The following is a 23374-nucleotide window of genomic DNA, read 5'->3' on the forward strand; positions in this document are numbered from 1 at the left end:
GGTCCTGAGGCTATTGTAACAAATGTGATGCAGTGTCAAGGGAGAAGATTTTAATCCTTTATTCAGTTTGTTTGCCAGTATTAACATTTGGTCCTGTGGAGCTGAATGTTCCATGCTGTTTTCTTCCTCTTCATGTTTCAATAACAATTTTCGTAAAAAGCATGTCTCCCACTTCATGGCATTACAAGGAGTGGTTATTCAGTCTGAAAGTGTGCCTGGAAATTTAGACATTTTCAAGCAATTTCTAAAATGCATTTTGACTTTGCTATATTTTTAAAAGTGAGCTTTCGGAGATTGGAGGGTCACACCACATGTTTTATTTGAACAAGTGACATCAGAGGCAAAAAACTTAAATTTTTGTTGAATTAAAAGCAGGCTTTTGCAAAATCTAACATTAGTTTTATTGATATCAATTCTATCAATATCTAGCAAACAAACAAAAAAACCCCAAAAAATAGTTTTTGTCTCAAGCAAGTAGCATTCTCACTGCATAGGATATGCAACCTAGATATTGCAGCCCTTGGTACAGGAAAACCGTATCAAGACAGAGATTCAGCATCTCACTAAAAATTTAACTTGACAAGCCTTTTATCTCTGTTGAAAGTGATGATAAAGGACTGTAACAATCAGCATAAAAGTGGAATAGCTATTAAGATTGTTTTTAAATGTTCCAAATTTTAGAAACTTACGAGATACCAAGAATTTTGTTGTCCCATTACCAATCATATTTGATAGTCTCCCAAAGAAGGATATTTGAAATTATTAAAATATATAACCTTTAACCTAAAGTCCAGAAGCTGAGCTGTGTTCAGAGCGTGTAACAGAGGGAACACACTTTATCCTAAGCCAAAACATTTAGAAAGCTCTGTGTGGGAACACTCTCTCTCCCATATTTATCTGCATGAAGGAATTCAGAAGGGCTCACAAGGGACAAAGCCTCAGCAGCAGCATCAGTATGCCCTGGGAAAACACCCTCATGTGCTCCAGATCTAACACTCTGGCTTTAGGAGCAGGCGGTTCTCTGCATTCATAACCTCTGGTGCTGTCCTTTGGCTTCACAGTCAATCTCCACATGGGCCTGAATGTGGAACTCCATTCCTCACACTGTAAATGTTCCCACTGAGTTCAACAGGTGTGTTTGCAGAGTAAAATATTACTCACTGTGAGTAAGAGCCATATGATATGAGACAACAGGTCTGGCACTAAAATATGTTTTTATATTTCTAGGTGAATATATTCTCACATGTGGGTTTCTTGTTTTGGCCTACACCTGTAATGTGTGCAGAATAGTCCTGCAAAAGAAATAATTGTAGAGTTTAGTGTTAGATATAAATATGTAAATACATATTGTTTTTTACCATCCCATTACTCATTTACATGTGTAAATGCAGATTAACTGCTTGTGTAATTTGGCCAGTGAAAAATTGACTATTTCAAAATTTTACCTTGCATGTGTTCTGGGGAATTATGCTACAAGTCCATGTTATCTCTTCATTCAAGCTCTCCATCCTGTTAGAAACACAGTATAACCACTTGGGTCTGATTCACGGGGTAACCCTTCAAAGTTACGGACCTAATGATAATTAATTTCTTTGATATGTATTGATTGCTTCAACATTATTCATGATGAACACCATTTATTAATGTGGATGTCACTGCCATTGTGCTCAAGGCTGTCTACTTTAACTAATAGGATCATTAGTTAGTTTTAAGGTGTTACGTTTTGCACAGTCAACTTCGTGTCTTTCTCAAGGAGATGAAGAATGTAAATGTATAGAAACTGTTTACTGAATTTTGAAAGCATTTTGCTGTTTATAAGAGTAGCTTGGGGCGGTTGGGGCTAAAGGTTGTTTGTCTTCTAAAGAAAAGGAAAAACTTATGTGATATATATATACACACCATATATACATATACCACTTAAATCCCAGAAGACACTTCATTTTTCCTTGGACAAGTTAATGTACATAATGCTATTCAGTTGTCTTCAAAAGTTGACAGCAAGCCTGAGCTGTTATTTCAAGGTTTCCCTGCATAATGCACAGATGCTATTATTCACGGAGCTGTTGTGCTAGACTTTGAAGAGTGTTTATCTCCATGGGTGGTCATGTTAATTCCAAAATCAGTTCATGTTAATTCCAAAATCAGTTCTTAGTGTTTCTGAGAGGATCCAGTGGTGGGTCTCGTTTTCTAAGGGCAAATTCAATTTTGGATAGAGTAGACAGGACAGTATTCCAGCTTAGACCACAAGACACCTCAAAGTGAACAGACTAGCTTTGTGATTTTGATTAATTTTTAGCTCTGGATTACTCAATGCCCATATTTTCCTTGGTTGGACCTGCTGTGGTTCAGGTCACTGTGAGTTTTGACAGTAAAACAGGCCACATGCACTGAACCACTCTCACTCCCAATATCGCTGTGTTTTCTTACAGCCTGTGACCTGATGAACCAAGGCATCCTGGCCCTTGTCAGCTCCATCGGCTGCACATCAGCAGGATCCCTGCAGTCTCTGGCCGATGCCATGCACATCCCTCACCTCTTCATCCAGCGCTCCACGGCAGGAACGCCGAGGAGCGGCTGCGGGCTCACCAGGAGCAACCGCAACGATGACTACACACTCTCCGTGCGGCCCCCTGTCTACTTAAATGATGTCATCTTGAGAGTGGTCACAGAATATGCCTGGCAGAAATTCATTATTTTTTACGATAATGACTATGGTAAGTATTTATTTATCAGCGTGATTTTCTGTCAAATCCATAATCCTGTTGAAAAGTGTCACGTTGCAGCTTTATAGTCTTCCAGTAGATTATGTTTTGCTTGTGAACATTTATGGTTTTGGAAGCATTTCCCAACACCTCAGATAAATATATTTCTAAAATCCATCAACATTTGCAGGTTTATTTGATAATGTCTTTGTTAGAGATAGCTGATAAATGAAGAACTTACGTGTTTTTCTATTGTACCTGTGTTTATGAAGCATAAAACTTTTTAGCAAGCTCTCTTGTTATTTTGGACAGTAGAAACATAAAATGACAATTCAACATAGAGCATGTAAGATTTGCATTGTGTAGATTTTTTTATTGTGTGCTGAATCTCTTCTAATTCTTGGCATATACTTTCTGGCCAGAATCTGAAGCAGTGGTGAATGTAGGTCAGAGGTTTGGCAAGAACGAGGTGCTAGTCACAAATATAAAACATGTAGAAAGAAGTTCTGGAGAGTGAAGAAGTTGAGGAGGAGGGCTTGGACAAGACAAGATTCCCTCTGTTTTGAGTTCATTCAGTGTTCCTGAAAGGTGCTGAATTGGTGGTTTTTGTGTGATGGAGTAAGTGTGACACAGATGGTGGTGTCACAAGACTGCGCCATCCAGCTCGGTGAATCAGCCAATTTTGGTCCAGATATTTTCTACAGCTGACAGGAGAACTGGAAAGATTTCTCCAGTATGGCAGCATTATTTAACAAATTTAACAATCTTTATTTCTCTGAAAACTTGCTTTGCAGCCATGTCTGCTTCTTCAGATGCATCCAATATGCATAAGTAATCATGACTGGCTTGGATGAGCATTTTAAAACTTATGTTCAAAGTTAAATCCTTAAGTTATAGAAAAATGCTCACTTCAGCGATTTACTGTGCATAATATCTGGTTCATTCAGGTCAGGTGTTATTGATTTTTGTTCCCAGCCTACATAATAAATTCTTAAATTAGACAAATAGAAAGCGATGAATAGGGGAATTCTTCTTTATAACAAAGCAGCACCTGAAGGCACCAGCCATGGGATAAGGAACACAAAAACCCCTACCAAAAAAATAAAAAAAAAATCTAAAAATATCACAGCAGAATATTTTTGTTCAGAAATTATGAGTTTGTGTATTTAACTGCCAAGTGCCTATAAAGACAACTATAAAATTTTTATTTAAGGGGTATCTTTTTGCATATATTTTGAGTTTAAAAGTCTCAAGCAAATTTTATAATTAATATATTTTAATAATTCTATTCAAGAATACCATGTTTCATTATTTAATTTAAAAATACAGTTCAGAGACCATGTTATTTTGTCCTTGATAGCTAGGTAAGAACTTCATAATGGTGTGACTTATGTAACACAGATGCCTGTGTGCCTGCAAGGAATTAGTTTCAGTACAGTAGCTCATTCAGTGACACATCATCCTCAGATGTGACCTGTGGCAAATATTTAGTCTCTGTACCAGCCTCTCTGACATTCTGAACTCAGCAGTCAACGAGTAATGCCATACTAACCAAGACAGATTGGTAATCTGACTCTGATTAGTGATCACCACCACAAATATCAGGGAAAGGTGCAAAAAAACCCCAACATTCTGCATTTAGTGTATATTGAGCAGTCTGTCCCCTTCCTAACCATTTGTGTGGCTTGGCCATTTTGGTGGGGGGGTAGGTTGGTTTTTTTGGGTGATGGGTGTGTGTACACAGTTTGGAATTCATACCATGGATTTAATGCAACTTGATTTTTAAAATTAACCTATAACTCTGAGTAGAGCTATTACCTGTGCAAATGTGTTTCTTTAGACTATATCAAGCTAAATCCTTGATTTCAACAGCCATCCTAGGGCAGCAAGCAATTCCTGTATTCTTCTTTAGTTTTCTACAGTTTCTTTATAAAACTTCATTGCTGATTTCATTTATGGTTTCACCCCTCTATTTTTAATAACAGAGCAGAACTTTCAGATCACCATCTCTATCTAACCTGCGGCCTCATTCTTTCCTTTGCTCACTGGCTCTCCATTCCTTCTTTGTCATACTAGAATGCCCTTCTAATTCTTTGCTACCCTGTTTCAGGTGAAATCATTAGGTTTGACACTGTGTTTTGCCTGTACCCAGTTTTTGATCTATGACAACAGTTTTTCACAGACACATGATGACATTTTTGATTAGCAGCTCCTAGAGAGCAATCTTGCCAGATTGTTATAAATATTAACAAATTATATCACTTTCTTCCCTTTTCCTGCTATTTTATTGATAAACTGAAAGCATTTCTCATATGTTACCAGTTCACATTTTATTTTCCTGCACTCTATTGATGGAAGAGGAACTAGCACAGAGAGAGTGACAAAGAAATTGTCATGGCATGAAAAGAGGAATTAGAATCACTTTTTTTTAATGGATTACAAATTGGATAAGTCTGAATTCAGTATTCACGGTGCTTTGAGCATCAGGTTGGACAGTGTGATATCCTGAAGTACTGTCCAAATCTAATTATTCCACGACATGATGTTTGAGAAAGGCATTCTTTTGATGGTTCTCTAGATGTGAAATATTTTTACAGAAGAAAACTATTCCAGCATCAGATTGAATTTTTAAAAAGAGAGTTGGCGCAAGAGCTCCAGAAGACCCTGAGGAAGAGAAAGTTGCCATTAGCTTCTGTGCCTGTTTTAGAAAGAAGACTGGGAATGTAGATATGGGGTGGAGGTCCAGGAAAAATCCATCCCTTTGGTCAGCATAAGTGCAGCTAAGGGTGGTGTCAATTTCTTCTGGAAGATGCCAGTCCCCTACCTCAGCTTGCCTGAGAGATTCTCCTGCAGTGAGACTTATTTGTTTTCTCAGCTCATGCAGACCTAAAATAAAACTCTTGCTAAAAGCTTTGATCCATGTAACTGCTTTCAGCAGTTAATATTAGTCATTTTAATAGAACATTTAGTATTAAACATTAAAGCAGGTGGCAGTTAGATACCTGAATTAGAATTAATTTTATATTAGGAAGAGATTATTGACATGTTGTGCACAGCTGTCTGCAAAACTGACACCTGTGCGAGCAGCAATTTCTTGCCCTAGTGGTATTTTCTCATGTGCAGCGATCGTTCCTTCTCACAGTGTGTATCTTAACAGAAAGTGGTGTCTCCATAGCAGTAAATGACACTTGACAATGGGAATATAGATTCTGATATGTGTTCATCTTTTTATTCCCTCATTGTTACCATATTTTTGTAAGTTAGAAAATGTGAAAGCACTAATAGACTGACTGATTTCAGCAACCAGCAGAAATTCAGTACTTTTCTTTCAATCAATTATTTTGTGTAGTCATTTAATTTAATTATTTTAAACAAAATTCTTTAGTTGAATTACTGAAATTATTTCCAGTAATAATTTTGCACTGTGGAAGAAAATGGGCCTTCCATATTTAAAATAAGTTTTCCTACAGTAAAATTGGGATCTTATCCAATTTTACTGCTTAGAGCAGAGTACACACTGCTCTAAGCCAGTTGCCTTGCACCTTTAATATAAGCTGCAAACCATTATGTGCCAATTTATCAAAATCAAAGTTTTTAAATCCTATCAGCAGAACTACTTTTGAATTTTATCTTGCAGTCTATTATAGATTCCTTTTCATTATCAGAGAATTTTTTATAATGGAAATGTTTTCTGCAGGCCTGAGAATAATTTCCCCTATGTTATCCTCCTTAAAAATCTCAATTCAAAATTCTTATTTTGAATATAAGTACATGAATATATTCAGTTTTACTGTTTTAACACTACTGGACTTTTTAACACTACCGTACTAACATCTAAATCTTAGAAACTTCAAGTCTGCTTAAAGGTTCTGTACTGTCAAGGAAAGTTAAGTCTTTGAAGGAAGCAATTCTTTCATTAAGTCATAACCAACTGGATGTTGAAAAAGCGAGGTAGAAATGCACTTCTGAAATTATATCTAAGTTTTCAAATTATGTTTCTTTTCCAAGAAATTTAAAAGTAGGCTATTTTAAGACAAAACAAAGAGCACCTTGATAATTGTAATAAACATATTTTCCTACTGTTGACTTTGTTATGCTAAGACTCTAGAAATGCCGTAATTTTTTCTAAGTTGTAGAGCCTCCCCAGTAACAGATGTAAGGCCAAATTACAGTAGGAATTAAGGAATGGGGATATGAGAAAAAAGAACATTTTAAACATATCAGGTTTAGATGCTATTTGCTGTATTTCATTTAGTACAATTGTATATTTAGTGTATATATTTAGATGAACTTTTGAAAATCAGAACAAGTTGTCATTTCCCCAGTCCTTGCACTCTGTGAGCTTGATCTAGACCAAACTCCCAGTGCAGTCCCCTTATATTCAGTGTGTTCTGTTCCTTTTGGTAAAACAAGTTAAGGCCTGTCCAGAACATGAAATCGGATTTTTTTAAAGAAAATTTAATACATAGTTATTAAAAGCATTCAAGAACAATTCTGCACTTCTTCAAAGGCCATTAAAGACAGTCTTGTGGTGATAAAGAGTAGGTGGCAGGAAATGCAGTAAAATTATGCAGTAGACTGATGCCTTTCTCAAACTGCTATTAAAATTAGTATCCACAAAGTATGTAGAAGCCAAATTTACTTAATTTAAGCAGCCAAATCAGCTCCTACTCGCTTCATTCTTAACTGCTCAGCCCAACATGTAGGATCACTGTGCAGAGGATGTTGGTGCATCTCCTTCTCACAATCAGATGTTGAGACTAGGAAGCTTCTCCTCTAGTATGAATTCCTCCTTAGGAGCATCAGCACTCATTCAGTGAAGGCATTTTCAGATTGGACACTGTAAATGTGTAACTTATACCTTTGGAAATTGCAAAGTTTGGATTTGTAAAAAAGAAATCTGAAATCAGAAATCGCTGCCGTCTGTAAATATTTTTGAGCAAGTTTGAGAAGTTATTAATCTTATGGTTTCAAGTTCAAAGAGAGCAAAATGCAGTTTGAAACAGCAAATCCTACCTTATCCACAGAATGGCACCTGACGGTGGCCAGTCCCCAAAAACCAACATGAAAAAGACGGACACATTTCATGGAACGAAATAGTAATTTGAGACCAGAATGTGTGAGTCCAGGCCATATAAGCAGAGTGATTGAGCTGCAATCCCAACATATTGTTGGGTTTTATCTCTGTGGTGTATCAACAAGGGACAAACTTTTGCAATTCATGTTTTACTCTAGGGCAGTTTACAGCTCACTGTATTTCCCAGGAAAAAATGTAGATACTTTTCTGAAGTAGTAAATTCTTTATGAGGAAACCAGTCAATCACTGCAAGAACATAGTTGTGAATTTTGTGCAATTTACAGTGTAGGTATCTCTGCATTTCTAAGATGAAAGACAGAAAGTCTAGATGTTTGAAAACATTTATTTTTAATGTTTTGTTGCTCCTAAAGTAGATAGAAAGATTCTGCAATTTTCCTCATGAAAGGCTGAGGGAATAAGACGTTTTTTCTGGAGAATTAATATTATCTTAATCCCAATACTTTTATTGTGATAATAGTAACATTTTAAAACCCTTCTTTATTTTATATTAAAAGAAAAAAATTCTTAACCCCATTTCTCTTTCCCAGTTTTTGGCTTAACGTTGTGTATTTCATCCCAGCATGCTTTTGATATGTAGCCATCTCTGGAGATCTTTGAAATATTTACTGATTCTAGAACTAAGATAACTTTCCTTACAGTTTTTTGACCTTCCTACTAATGTTGAAAATATTTGGCCATGGATATTTGCCATTCCCTTAGGTGACAATTTAATTTTAACTTCCGTAAAGAAGAGAAAAAAAAAGCAAGCATTAAGGCTATGAAGAGGATTTGCTCTGTGAGGCTGAAGGAGGCATTCCCGTAGGAAACAGAGGCTGAAGAAGCAATTATCAAGACTTGGCTGGAGCAGAAGGGAAGAGGTTAGCCAGTAAGAAAGACTTTAGCGGGCATGTGTCTTGAAAAATTTCCACATGGATCTCCCTTCTTGCTCCTTTGTCATATACAGGCGTTCAGATTATTTCTGCACAAGGAAAGGATGAAGGCAGTGGTGTGAGGTACCTGGCCAGTAGAAGGTGTCTCATGCTCAGTCTGAGAGAGGATTTTGGAGAAAGAGACAAAATAGAATTGAATCTTAAGGAGAGAGCAGTGACATCTGTATTACTGAGGAGTTCAGCCTAAGTAAACATGTCTGTGCAATATGAAGACAAAAGAGCATTATCTCTATTCCCTACCCCAGAAAGGCAGTGGTTTTCAAATAAATTGACTGTAATTCTGTAGAATTTGAGTGCTGTTTTTTAAAAATCCCAGCAAAACAGGGATTGTACCTGGAACCTGAAAGGCTGAGCTGCTTGCAGAAAGGCTACCTGCTGTGTTTTAAGAGGGGTGATATTATGAGATTATGCCCATCTGTATGTATGTGCCTCAAATTCCCAGCATTTCCTTTAAAACCCACACAGAGTAAGTGATCCTGTGGACACTTTCCTGCACACACATATTCCAGAAATAAATATGATGACCACTGACATAGAAGGGCTGGAAACCATAACATTTTCTAATAGTTTAAAGTTTTAATGCAAGTTTAATAAAGACTCATAAAAGAATCATGCTCTCTTTAATCGATTGCAAATGCTTATAATTACCCTGAGGCTGTTTTCAGCTGCTTGATGACTATAATATTCTCAAGTCTGTCTCCAGACAGTCTTAAAACTGTTTATTACTCATCTGGCTCTTTGCCAGCTTCCCATACTCATTTGCTTCATTCTGCCTCAATAAACATATAATTAATTCAAGCTTATTACTGAACTTTTTTTTTTCATTAGTATTTATTACGTCATTCAGATAAGGAAAGGAGCATTAATTTTCATCTGTCTAACTTTAGTGTATCAGGTGAGAACTTCTGTCACAACTTGCATTTGCTGATTGATGTTACCATTGCAAATTGAGTGTATCATTTGGGCGACACTAAAATGATTCACCTTCTGAATTATTCTATAAAATTTCTCTAGTGGAAAAGTGGACATGCTTCTGCTTTTCAGCCACAGAACAGGAATGTATTGCAGGAATATAAGTGAATATGTAGCAATATAAGAGAGTGTTTGTCATCCCCTCATGTTACAGCCCTTAGGGAGGGGATGGGTGAAGTGTTCAAAGGTTTCTCCTGACAGACCTGTGTTGTGTTAGTAAGCTGGGGCCAAAATAAAACTGTTTTCTCCCAATATCTGTGCAGTGGGAAGACTCTGAAAATGAGGTGTTATTTTGAGGTTTTGCAGAGGTTCAAGTTTTCATTTGTATATGCAGCCTGCATCAGAAGACCAGTAATTTATTTAAAGAGTATTTGAATACCTGAAGCTTGTACTGATATCTACCACTGTTTGCTAAGTATTTTTCAACTCTCAGCACATTGTTCTATCTTCTCCGGAGTATTAAAATTAAGTTTGTAAGTTTATATTTTGGCAACTAAATAAATGAAGAGTAATCAAATGAGGAAACTTCTGAAAAAAGCAATTTTTTTCAGGTTGAATTGAAGAAATTATTTCACCATTGGAAAAAAAAAGAAGCATGAATTTGGCATAATAACATCGTAAATGTCAATTAACATCATAAATTGAAAAGAAAACTTGTGTCTGAGAGTTTTAACCAGTCAAAAAAGAGGAAGCAGAGGGGCAGGAAAGAGCTAGAAAATATTTCTAACAGTATTCCTAAATCTTAGTTTATCAACTTCACTTTCGTAGGTTTTCTTCACACCATCAGTTCACTCAAAATATTCCTGTTTCTATAATGTAAACTTTTAATCAACTGGCAATGTTTTTTACGAGGATATTGATGCAGAGTCAGAGAACAGTTTGTCATAAGGAAATTTGTAACATACATGAATCATGGAACAGCTTGGGATGGAAGGGGCCTTAAGAACCATTTAGTTCCAATGCCCTGCCATGGGCAGGGACACCTCTCACTAAACCAGGTTTCTTAGAGCCCCATCCAACCTGGCCTTGAACACCTCCAGGGATGGGACATCCACAGCTCCTCTGGGGAACCTGTGGCAGTGCCTTACCACCTTCATAGTCAAGAATTCCTTCCTAATCTCTAACCTAAATCATCCCTCGTTTCTTTTGAGCTCATTACTCCCTCTCCTGTCACTATAGCTCCTGGGGCAGAGTCCCTCTCTGGCTCCCCAGAGCCCCCTTCAGGTACTGGAAGGTTGTTCTGAGGTCTCCACATAAACTTCTCTTTGGCAGGTTGAACCCCAACTTTCTCAGCCTGTCTTATATTCACAAAGTGTTCACTGCAAGGACACTCTCTGCTGTTCTTTATTCCATCTCCCTCGAAGGGGATGCACAGCTCCTCACACTTATGAAAACCAACTGAGAGTAGCAGTGACTTGCAGGGAGAGCTAGTGAATGGTACACACAGGCTTATTAAAATATATATATATAGTTGCTATTTAATAAAGACTTTTTTCTACACAGAAATATAATTTTCTATTGTACAGGATTTACACATAGTTTTTTAACTTTGGCATGATTGAAGGCACTAGGCAGGGAAAAGTCATTTTTTTGCAAGAGATTGTTTCACTCAAAGACAACCCATAGAAGCCTTTTGGAAATCTCTGATGCAAACTGTAGTCATAAGGGAGTTGAATGAAGAGATAGAAAGCAGGTTACACAGTCAAAAGGACATGGATAGAATATATTGCCATGTCAGCCTTCACAAGTGAAGCTGGTGATCACAATCTGACTTCCTTTCTATTTTTTGAGAAGCTACAGTAGCAACAGATACTCTGAAGGATTCTAGCTTCATTCTTATTTATCTTTTTTATTCTTTGATTTTTTCCTCTTTCTTTCCAGTCAAAAAAAAAAAAAAAGGAAAAAAGAAACTCGAAGGAAGCAGCTTGTGTCAACCCTCAGTAAGGTTCAAATCTTGCAGGATTTGAAAACTGCAAATGTTGATATCTTTCCCCCAACACTGATTCAGATGTCTGATACTATCTGTAGTGATTTTTCTTACTATATATGATAATGTGACACAAAAGTAGCTAATGTAAATGAAATGTCAACAAACTTTTAAAATAGAGATTATATAGACATTTGTGCCAAAATAGTTCATGTCAAACAACAAAAATTGAAATCACTTGCTTATATTTCAATTTGAAATGAAAATATCTTCAAAAAAGAAAAAGGTATACAGTGTAATTTTTTTTCATTTTTCTCAGTGATACTTCTTCATTTTTCAGGGATACTAAAAAATTTGAGACACTTTGTCTTCTTTTTTATGTGTAAAATTTCAGAAAATTTCAAACAAAGGGGGAAAAGACCCCATTTGTACCATTTACAACAGTTCAGTTTCTCCTAAGATGTATCCCCAGTTCTTAGGCTGCAGAAATTCTGATAATATAAATGAGATTTTGGATGTAATAAAACATTTGGGCTTGAATTTACTTCTCATGAGTGAACTACTGCTATATTCTCTGAAGATAGATCATCCAGCTGAAATGGCTCAGGTAACTGGTTCGTTTCAGCTCTAAAATGATAATATGAAAGAGCTGTGATATTTTTTTTTAATCCATTTTGATTTGGAGGTTCAACAAATTACATATAAGATGATTAATGAGAGGGACTCCCACTGCTGTGAAAGTAAAATGAAGGACTGTTGCTGAATCATCCTGCTAAATTGTTGTTTTCCTCAGTCTGGATCTTAACCATGTTAATAGAGATCAACACGTGCACAGGAATGCAAACACTTTGCACAAGTCTTTTCACAGAGCAGGGGCACCATCAGAGTCCAGCTGAAGCTGCACACCTCCCTTGTGTACGGTGCATTACTGCAGTAAATAGTTGCTGTCGTGTTAGCCAGCGTCATGGAAAGGAGAATCACTGTGGTAGACTTGTAAAGGTATTCTTGATAAGCATTTAAACTGTTATTTGTTATACAATGGCTTTTCTCATCATCTGTGCAAATAAAGTGGTCTTCTGTGCAAATCAGCCAGTGAATATTTATGACAGGCACGTTCACCTTTACCACCTCAGCTGAATCAGTTGGTATTTATCAGCCAGATACTCTGAGGAGAATGTTCTCAGATCTGAAGTGCCATCAGAGGGAGGATGAGCTAATGACTGTAAGCCAGGCTTGAGACAGCCAAAGTGCACAGTGAGTGCCTTGTAATTTAGGTGGAACACAATGATACAGGTGGATGGATTAATTTATTACCATTAGTGAATAGTGACATCTTTCTCATCTCCTGATAATAGTGTAATCTGAAAATTTTTTTTTGAACGTTGCATCTACTTGTTGACGTTTCTTTTTAATAAGGGTGTAAGAGGTACTTAGCTTAAGAGTTATTTAATATTTGCTGTTCATTTTATTCAGCTTATAAAATCTTCACTGCATATGCATCCTGGTATTCCTGTATGAGATGCCTGAAAACCAGCATATTTTCTTCTAGCCCTGATTATTGGGCTTTCTCCAAGATGGATTAGGGAACTTGCTTCCTCTGTATAAAACAGATGGCAAAGGAAAGGTATGGGGGGCCAGAGAGAACAGAAAAGTGAGATGAAATCTGGTCCCATGAATAAAAAAACGTGGTGCAAGAACCACAGAATGTTCTGAGTTAAAAGGGACCTACACACTCATTAAAGTCCCACTCCCAGCCTTGCTCTGAGCAACCCCAGAAGTCAAACCATGTGCCTGATTTTTTCCATTTAATGGTTCTTATGGTTTATGATAGGTGAGGTCTGAGTGTTCCTGCCAGGCTGGTCATTTAAGAAGACTTAGACCCATAGTCTGTGAAGGGCACTTTTCGCTGAGCATTCTCTGTATTTAAGATACTCAACTGTTTCTTGTGCTTTCTTCAGTATCAAAAAGATTACTGAGTGAGAACATGGTTGTGTGAGTTTATCCTTCATTTCCTAAATTCATTTTTAGGTCAGAATCCATGGTAGCTGACACACTAATGACAAGTTTGGTGAAGCTGTCACCTGAATTCAGATGTCAGCTGGAGCAGTGCTATACTGAGTACATGCACTTGAATGTACCAGCCAGGTCTGCAGAGCTTCAGAGGCTCTGGGCTTTGAGCTCTGCTCTGCAGGACGCTGTGCATGGCTGCAGCTGTGGCTGCTGGTGTGCCCAGTGTTGGACCTGCTGTGCACCACCAGTGCAGACCATAAGACCTCCCTGGAGATCTCTGCCTTGTGCCATGGTTACCTATGCCAGGGAAGGACATGTCCAACAGAGGCCTTAATAAATTTTGCTTGCTTTGCTTATTAGCACGTCCAAGCCAACTTCACAGTCTCTGAAACTGAGCACAGTTTTGGCAATAAGGAGAATGTTTGGTAATGCTTCTTCTAAATCTCCAGCCCGCTTTAAACCTACAGGTGATGCTGGCTACAGAGGGGTATTGTGCATTACAGATGTAGACTGGAAGTAATGGCTGTCCAGTGAAAAAACAGGAAATGTAATAGTAAATAATAGTGGCATTCAGCTGGGAAGGAGATGGCAACTTTGGCTTTAGCATTGATCTGTCTCTACATGCTAACTTTGGCTTTGATCACTAAAGATGATAATTAATACTGGTGGTAATAGGAAAACTCTTCTGAATTTATGACAATGACTGTGGCTCATCAGATTTAAATAGAAAGTAGGAATGTGACTTCTGGCTGTGCAACAGGTTGTTTGGCTAGCAAATTCAGGGCAAGAGACACCTGTGTTCCAGACATGAACAGTCTTGTGTCTCCTCAGAAGAGCCATCTGTGCCACAGGTTGCTTGCCAGATTTTTCTGCAGAAGGAGTTTATCTATTAGAAAGATGATTCCACAGTTCAGTGTGGATATGTGCCACTTTCAGACAATCCACGCAGGAAAGATAATGCTGCCCATTCAGTTGCAGCATCTGTTCTTTGGCATACGCTTTGAATATGATCATTGCTAGTGACTCGCTGCTGAAATATGGGAAGTACCATCATGATTTAAATAACATTTAAATTGCAGGGTGTTTTCATGTGCTTTCTGCTGTTTCACAGCAGCAGGTGAGCGCCGCCAGTACCTCCATTCTGCTATTGGGTAAGCTGAGGTATAACCAGAGTTTGTATTTGTTTCCTGGCCATGTCTCTGTGTTGTACCAATGCCAAAGACAGAAGTAACAAAAGTGGGAATCCTGGTTTGGTACATTTTCCATTAGAATGGTGGTGTTTTCCTAGTAGAATATCACATAGATGCAATACAGTTGGCACAGTCACCTAATAAATGCAGAGAACAATACTGGATCTCTTTTGTCCCATCATTTAGTGAAAATTATATGTTTATTATATGTTTATATGCAGATCTTCATGGCAAAGAAAACCATTTGATCCTATAATCTGGCTTCTGGGTCAACACAGATTGTGCAGAATATCAGTCAATAACTCCAGTGTGTTTATAAATTCAGGTCAAGTGAAATGATGTTCTTGTTTTGAAACTTTGGTTGTTCCTGCTCACCCTGTTTTGGTGCCAGAAAATATATCAATTCATGAGACAGAATTTAAGTCTTTAAAAAGGCTTTCATAGCCTAAGAAAATTTTCTTCCTGATATTTTGATAGTATATTTAAATCCCATCTACATGTGTTCCTTGTGCTTCAGTGATTTTGGCTTCAACCAGTCAGTTTTACCCATTATATGATTTAATTAGTCTGATTCTGAGTAATCATCAGTGTGTGAGCCTCAGAAACTTTAGAATGAAGGGGTTAAAGCAGAAAGAAGTTATTTTATCTATCATTTGCATAAAACTAGACATATTTGTAGCACTTCAAATAATCTTGTTGGTATTTAAAGTGCCAAAAATTTCTAACATCTCTGATTAGATTGAATCTAATTTTCCTGATTTAGATATTAAATAGAAGCTGTAATTAGTATCTGATTCTCTTATGGAACTTTATTTTTAGGGCATGCGTGTATTTTATTCATGGTTAAACTATCCTACAAGTGTTTAATAATACTGATATTTTGGCAGTGTCTGGAGAGTGAGGTTTTGGTGATGAATGTCTGAAATAGCCTAGATGCCTAAAATACCATTTCTTTCCAGTTCATGGTATTTTGGAGCTCTAGACAGAAGACCCAGCTTGCTGATTGTGATGGACTTCCAGGACTAAGACTGTTGAATTATTCTTGTGTACTGTTTGATTCTAAGCTATTGCATGGCTACTTCTTCATACTTTGAAGCATCTCAGTAAACTGGTGCTGGAGGAGGACGGCTGTCTGTAACATTCTCTAGTTAGTTGATCTCTGCTGGTGATGCAGGCAGAGCATTTTTTCTCGTGTAAGGGCTGAACTTTGTTTTCCTAATATTGTGCCTTAGATAAAATACTGTTTGTGGCACCCCCCCACCCTACCCCACCCCTAAAAAGACCAGGAAGCATGGGAAGTTGATAGGTCAAGACAAAAGATCTGAGCAGCCAAGCTGTTGTGGAAGTGTAATTGGAAGCTTTCTCAACTATAAGAGGCCTCTTGCAGACACATAAGAAGCCTGTCACTTCAGGTCTGACCAGTCCCCTGGAAAATGAGTGATTGAGACAAGCAAAGAAGGAACTGCAGTCCCTCAGAGACTGGATCTAGGAGAGACCAGATTGAGTATTCCAATGGGAGAAATATTTTCTGGTGATTTTAACCACAAATGACCTCCTAAACCTGAGGAAACCTTATTTTTTGAAGAAATGTTTCTTCAGAAATTCCTGTTTATGTGGGGTTACTGATTTCCTTTCTTTTTCTCCTTTGCTTTTCCCATAGTGTGTGCTTCAGCTAGTGTCTGTTGTGTTGACTCTAAGACTGTTTCTTTTTCCCTTAACTGAGAGCAGTTGGGTGTGTGGGAGGCTTGCATGCTGGTAGGGAAGGAAGGATGACCTGCTGAGTGTCCTCTGGGACAGCAGGTCAGAGTGACTGCTGGAGGGACGAGTTATGTTAGGGAACTGGTGGCTTAGATCCTGATAACAGATTGAGACTGCAGTGGTGACTAGGGGTCAGATAGTGAGGACTCAGTGAAGCTGAAGGGATTTTCCTCAGGTCCAGAAAGCCCTGATCTGACTTGTGGAGTCATTGAATGATTTTAATTTTTAAGCATAGAGTTTGGAGTTAAAATCATTCAAAAGAGCAAAGGGAAAGAAAAAGTCAAGTCTGCTTGTGAAATTCAGTACTGGAAAAAGCCCTTCCAAAGGCTTGGGTCAGCTAGAGGCAGCATAATAATTTGAAGAGTACCCAGACATTTCAGTTTGGTAGGCTATAAATATATTAGAAGCCTGATAATAAACTCAGTCAACATTTTGCTGATCGAGTCTTCCTTTCTAAGTCATTCTTAAAGAGGAGTTTATCCCAAGTGAACCAGTTTGCTTCCAGCAAAAGTTTGCTCCCAGAGGAGCAGTTTGCTGGGGAAAATTTACTAAACTCAGCCAGTGGCGTCAGATGAGAGCAGGAAGTATCATTGCAACAACTGTACATCTGGCTTTTGTTTTGTTTCTGAAGGAAATAATAGTTGTGAAGTTTAGAACAACATTAAGACTTTTTGATATGTAAACAGCCCAAGCTTCACTAAGGTACATCAAGCTACGTAGCATAAATAATATAGTTTTGACAAAAACATTCTGTTTCAGAAAAGAAACCAATCTGCTTCCTGCCTGTCTCCTCCTCAGCTGTCCTCCAACAACCCTTGCTTGAAGGAAGAATTGTGTGATGGTCACCATGGTCCCATTTCCCTATATGGATTTCAGTGTGAAAGTCCTTTAAGAAAGATTAGGATGAAGTGTGATGCTTGTATGGCCAAATTAGGAAAATTGCTAGATGTGTTTGTAGGTTTGTTTTCTAATGACTGCTTTGGACAGTAGCTATTGTGTGGCCATTCTTTCTTCTGTTTTAGTACTTTAAGAAGTGCAGTGAGCATAGCTCAGGAAGAGGTTTAATGAATATTAAGGGAAAACCTGTGGGGATCTACCTGACAAAATGTTTCTGTGAGATAAATTGAACAGCTACTTGTGTCTTTTTTTTCCACTTACCAACTAACATCTTGTTTGCCTTCTGATTTTTCTAGATATCCGTGGAATACAAGAATTTTTAGACAAAGTGTCTCAACAGGGAATGGATGTAGCATTACAGAAAGTAGAAAACAACATCAATAAAATGATCACGGGGCTCTTTGCCACTATGAGAATAGAAGAACTGAACCGCTACCGGGACACCCTGAGACGTGCCATTCTCATAATGAACCCTTCCACAGCCAAATCATTCCTGACAGAGGTATGTATTTTAATAGAGGTTATCTTCCTCTTTTGCTGACCAAGACCACAGTGGTCTACCAAAATATTTAGTTTTTTATTTGACTTCATAATGGTAATCAAAAAAATGCAGGTAAGCCCCCAGAGTAAAAGTTTAAATATTCTCTATTCAAAGATCAGCATGCAAGGGTGTTTATTCATGTTCTTAAATGTGCATGTACATTTAAAGAGAGAACAAGTAAAACCACATGAGCAAAAGCATTTAGGAAATATGCAGAAGAATTACCCCTCAGGCTTCTCTTTGAAGCTCAAAGGTACTGTATTGCCATTGTGACTCCCACTAGTGACATATTTACAACTGAAACTTTTATTATTATTTTTATTTAGAGAAATATATATAATACGTATTTGTGGATAAAATGTGTTTACCTAATTGCAATTTATTTTTTTTTTTTAACATAAAATGATGCTAGTAATGTTCTCTTATTTGCCACTGAATAGAAGTAAGGTCATGGAATATATGAAAGATTTGATTTGCATGAAGAATTTGAGATGATAGACTAAAGTAATGTTTTCAAGCAATATGGACCAGATTTTCAAAAGGTTCTTAGGGATTTAGAGACAGAAGATATTGCATTTGACTATGAGTTATACGGTATTTTTAAATGAGTGGCATGGTTCTTTATACATGGCACTGTGCTGTTTCAAATGTGGTTTTGCATGTATGTATATCCTTCATCATCAACCAAGACTTAAAAATCTCTGTTTTGTTTCATAGAAATACACTTTTTATCTTAATAGATAATTTAAAAAATTGCTCTTTGGATCTGTTTCTAACTTGCATTACTTTTCTTCTATACTTTGCTATTACCTTGGTCTTTGGAAATTCAAGCTTAAAACCTAGTTTGCATAAAAACTACCGCATATCCAGTCTCAAGTGAATGCCTTTTAGGAACATTAGCTAGAAGTTGGCTTTCTTGGCTTTTTTTTTCAAAATTTTGTTTGCCCTTGGTTTGTTTTGGCTGGGTGCTTCAATGTCCTTGTTACACAGTTGAAGTTTGCTAATTGTGAGTAATGAGGGTCTGCTGCTCTATCTAAATGTGTGCAGTGCTTCATAAGGTTTAAAGAATTTGTGGACATGTTTAGATTGTTCTGCAATGTTTTCATCACCCAAGTCACAAGCATTTAATTTTTTTGAAAAATGCATTATGAGATATTTTGCATTGCGACTTGAAAGAAGCATGGCTGGGGGCTCTAACTACTCCAACTCAGCAAAACAAAACTCCCGCATTGCTCTTACAGAGAAACATACTTTTTTAAAAAAAGATGTATTTCATCCTTTATTTTTACACACTTAGGCATAGTAACAAAGCTGTTGTCATCTTTTGAAGTTATCATGTATGTGTTGCCAAGAAAGTAAACAATTTACTTCAGCACTCTTATTTTGGCACTGGCCACTCAATGAGTTAATGAGCTAATTCCAAAAATCAAAAGACCAGAAAAAAAAAACTAAACCAAATCCTCTGTCCCTCTCCCTCCAAAAAAATTAGTATACTAAACACCAAAAAATTCCTGAAAAACAAGAGACTCCAAATGTTCCTCTTTTTCTGTAGTCTGTAAATCTACCAGGGAAGGTCATTATCTTCTTCTGCAACTGTGGTTCAAAGAGAGACTCTCACATCAGCTCCCTATTGCAGGTTTTTGCCAGGATAGCAGCAGTTAATTGGAGCATGATATGTGACTGGTAAACTGACAGCAGGAGCCTCTTAATAGGAAATGTTACTCAAACAGAAGTGTGATTATTGCCATAGCTTATTTGTGTTGGTGACAGGAAATGAAGTAAACAGGGGAGATCAACACAAAGTCTTTCACAAGAATTTTGTAGGGGTTGCTTTTCCAGTGGATATTAAAAACTGATTTTTTGAGTCAAACCAGCGGCTGTACTATAGGGGCAAAGAAATTATAAAGCCCTATGGACTGCCAGTGGGCAAAGATATTCCTAAACAATTTAATGGTCATGCTGATTCCAAAGCCTGTGCCTAGTGCTTGATCAGTTCAGGTGCGAAATTCAGTGTTACCTAGTGGATTTAGTGTGTAAACCTTCTTAAGATAGTATGAAAAAAACTGCATATGCAGAAAGCCCTTGGGTTCTTTCTGCCCAGTAGAAGCTTTTGGCTGCCTAGCTAGATTCAGCTGTCTGCTTCTCTCCCCAGACCTCACATAATCTCTGCTGCTTGGTCCCTTCTTAGATGACTGCTCTGGCTGAACCCTGTCATTGTTTAGCTGAGAAGAGGGTTCATTCACTCTGCAACAGCTGTAGTAAGCGTGGTCTTGATTACTATGCAAGTAACAACTATTCCAGGGTAAACAGTCAGACACTGGCCTGTGTAAATAAGCAGTCTGTAAACTGGAGTTTGCTTGTGTAGAATTTATCTTTGTTCATACTCTTTGAAATTCTGTTTCAAATCTTTCTCTTCTTTTTTTTTTTTTTTTTTTTTAGCAGTATTGCTTTTTTATTTTAGGCACTTCTTTCTCTCCAGCTCTTCTATCTCTAGAGCTTGCAGAGATGAGATCTGTACTTATGCACTTAATAAAATGGAGATTAAGAAGTAAATACACTTCTCTGGCTGTGGAAATAAAAGCCTACCTTCTCTTTAAACATTATGTATTAATTTGCCCTCCAAACAGCATGGAAAGACAGGAAGCTTTGGGAGCAAGTATCACAGCATTTCTCCTTACTGGGTGAAGTATTAATGTAAAGTGAGAGGGAGAGACAAACCAGATTCACAAATGTCCTTTGTTGCTTTGATCTTGGAGGAGCAGAAGGGAAGAAAAAAATTCTTCTGAGTGAAATTCGCTGGGGCGAAGGAGTGCAGAGTTATCAAGCCAGCAGAGACTGGCACCTCTCCACAGATGAGTCTGTGGCAGCATCTAGGAAAATGTTTTGCCAGAGATATACTGGTGACTTCTTCAGGATTTTTTTTCTGCTGCAATTCTTCTCTACTCTCAAAGAGTTTCCCAGGTCCCACAGTGAAGCAAAATATTGCCATGGAAACTTTTGCGATTACTAAATATGCTACTGTCTTGCACAAAACTTCCTATGCTATCTGATAGCACTGGTGATGGATGCGAACTGTGTGTCACTTTTTTGCTTTATACTTTGGGGTGGGGATTTTATTTTTTTTTTGTATGTGGTCTGATTCAGAATGACTATGATGGATAGGAGAAGCCATATAAGGGAATAATAAAATAATAAGACATCCTTAAATGAGATGTCCTTGCCAGCTCAGCATGACAACAAAAATCAAGGGCTTCAAAAATCAAGTGTGACAAGTCTGGGTAGGAGCAGGATCAGGCCAGGGAAGTCAGGTGACAACAGAGGCTCTGGGGATAACAGATCAAGTTTGAGAAATAAGACTTCAGGAATCAATACTTTAGGACAAAAGCCAGATGTCCTCCACTGGGCCAAAATGCTGTCAGTACATCTCTGCTTTCAAGTTTTTTTATGTTTAGCTAAGGAAGCTACCTTATAACTTGAGTGCAGAAATGTGAATGTGTTCTTCAGTATGATGACTCCAGGAGCTGGTAACAGGGCTATAAAGGAGGGACAATGCAGCTTATTAATTCATTTACTTATAGAGTTATGTATTAACACATTGAAAATTCAGTAATCCATGTGTGAAAGCGCCCTAGCATCAGCCAGGGATTTTGCTGGAGTTTTGAGAGGCAAGCTCTGGAAGGCCTTGGTGTAGGTGCTGCCTCCAGCCTCCCCTCAAAGGAGGAATTACCAGCCAGCAACCTCAGCAGATGTGACTGTGTATCTTCCTGCCCCTTGCAAGGTCCCTTCTCGTGCCTCTGTTGCAGGGGTTACAAAGAGAGGTGAGAACACTTTTTAGCTGTGCCAGCAAGATTCAGCAGTTTATCTAGGAAAATTTTCAGAGCATTGGCAATGTGTATAAGCCAGCGAAGCTCTTTGAGGCTTGACAGCCTCAAGCCATCAATGCAGTGAGCACTGACACTTCCCAGGCTGGAGAGTACTACTCTTCAACTCACTCTACACTACATGGTTTGTGTAAATTAAAATATTTACTATTTATTATTGCAAAGGTTCCACTCTGCAACAAACTTGAAGTCACTGAACCCCATCATGTCCAGACTTCAAGCATGCTGGAGATATTGGAAATGTCTACTGTTAAACATCTGTTAAAAGTTAAATTTATCTGCATGACAGAATAGTGTTATAATTATTGAAAAGGTATTCAACAGAATTAGCTGCTGCCAAATCTGAAAGTTACAGCAAATAGGTCCTGTATGCTGGCCCGTGTGTATGTATTATGTTTATTGCACTAGGTTCTATAGGTGCTGTTTTATTTTTCTATATTATTTTCAAAGAAAATTAAAATCCTGTAGCTTTCAGCATTAGTATAATCTACTACTCATGATTTTGAAAATAAATGTCTTTTTTTTTATCCCAGGCTAATGTGGGACAGTACTAAAATAAGATTATCTTGGATGAAAAGACACTACACTGCTACTTTCATGAATAAAAGAACTCCTTATAAATGAAATGGTGAAATATACAGGGAAAATAGAATGAAGCCTATAAATCAAGTACTGAAGAAATCTTGCCATGTGTGAGCAAGAAAAAAAAAAGGAAGGAGTGTTTAAGGAGCAAATGTAATTTAAATTGCCTCATGTAATTGAACTTTCAACATGCTTTTACTCATCGTTACTGTGGATAGGATGAGAAGTAACATTTATTCTGTGAAACAAGATTATTTCTGATAGCAAATGTCCTGGTTTTTATTATATTTGATTTTTGTCTCTCTGTTGAAAAAAAATAGTTAATTTTAAATGTAATTATTTGAGAAATACATGTTTTTTTCATGTAGTGACATAGTTATTGTTTTACTAGGTATTAGATCTGATCATGAAGGAATCATGAATCATTTAGATCTAAAGACAGGGATCTGCTTTAGTGTTACATAGTGCTCTAAACATGCTTATTTCTTTAAGTAACATATTTACTGAGAATTAGGAAAATCTATTCAACTTTTCCAAAAGGTTAATTCAGCCTTTGTGTGTCCAAAGTTCATGGCAACTTAGTCTTTTCTCTTTTTTTGTTTTTCTTTTTTATTCCCCCTTTTTTTAAAAATCTTATTTTGTGATGCTTTGCTCTTTTTATTTTACATATATGCTGAAGATGACTAGAACAAAAATTAGCTGTTTTGTTTTTCTATTCTTTTTTATTAATAAGGAAAGTGATTCTGTCTTTAGTCAAAAGCATGACATACAGATATGAGGTGAAGTGAACGAAGTTGAAAATAGAATTTAAGAATCTGGTGCACCCACGTGCCAGTTCCACTGAAACCTGTAGTAAAATTTCAGATGATTCCAGTGGGAGCAGATGG

At 37.4% G+C, this 23374-nt stretch overlaps 1 protein-coding gene across 2 annotated transcripts in view; it reads left to right on the plus strand.

Moving 5' to 3' along the window:
- Positions 1-23374, plus strand: part of GRID2 (glutamate ionotropic receptor delta type subunit 2) — a 669865-nt gene that overhangs the window by 389670 nt on the left and 256821 nt on the right. Inside the window, exons 3-4 of one of the 2 annotated variants that reach the window (XM_058838035.1) lie at positions 2430-2714; positions 17780-17985. In XM_058838035.1, the coding sequence (XP_058694018.1) occupies positions 2430-2714; positions 17780-17985 (491 nt within the window). The remainder of the gene's footprint in view (positions 1-2429; positions 2715-17779; positions 17986-23374) is intronic. The other variant, XM_058838036.1, reaches the window with a different exon arrangement.

Source organism: Poecile atricapillus, chromosome 4 (assembly GCF_030490865.1).
Source record: "Poecile atricapillus isolate bPoeAtr1 chromosome 4, bPoeAtr1.hap1, whole genome shotgun sequence".
Lineage (NCBI taxonomy): Eukaryota > Metazoa > Chordata > Aves > Passeriformes > Paridae > Poecile > Poecile atricapillus.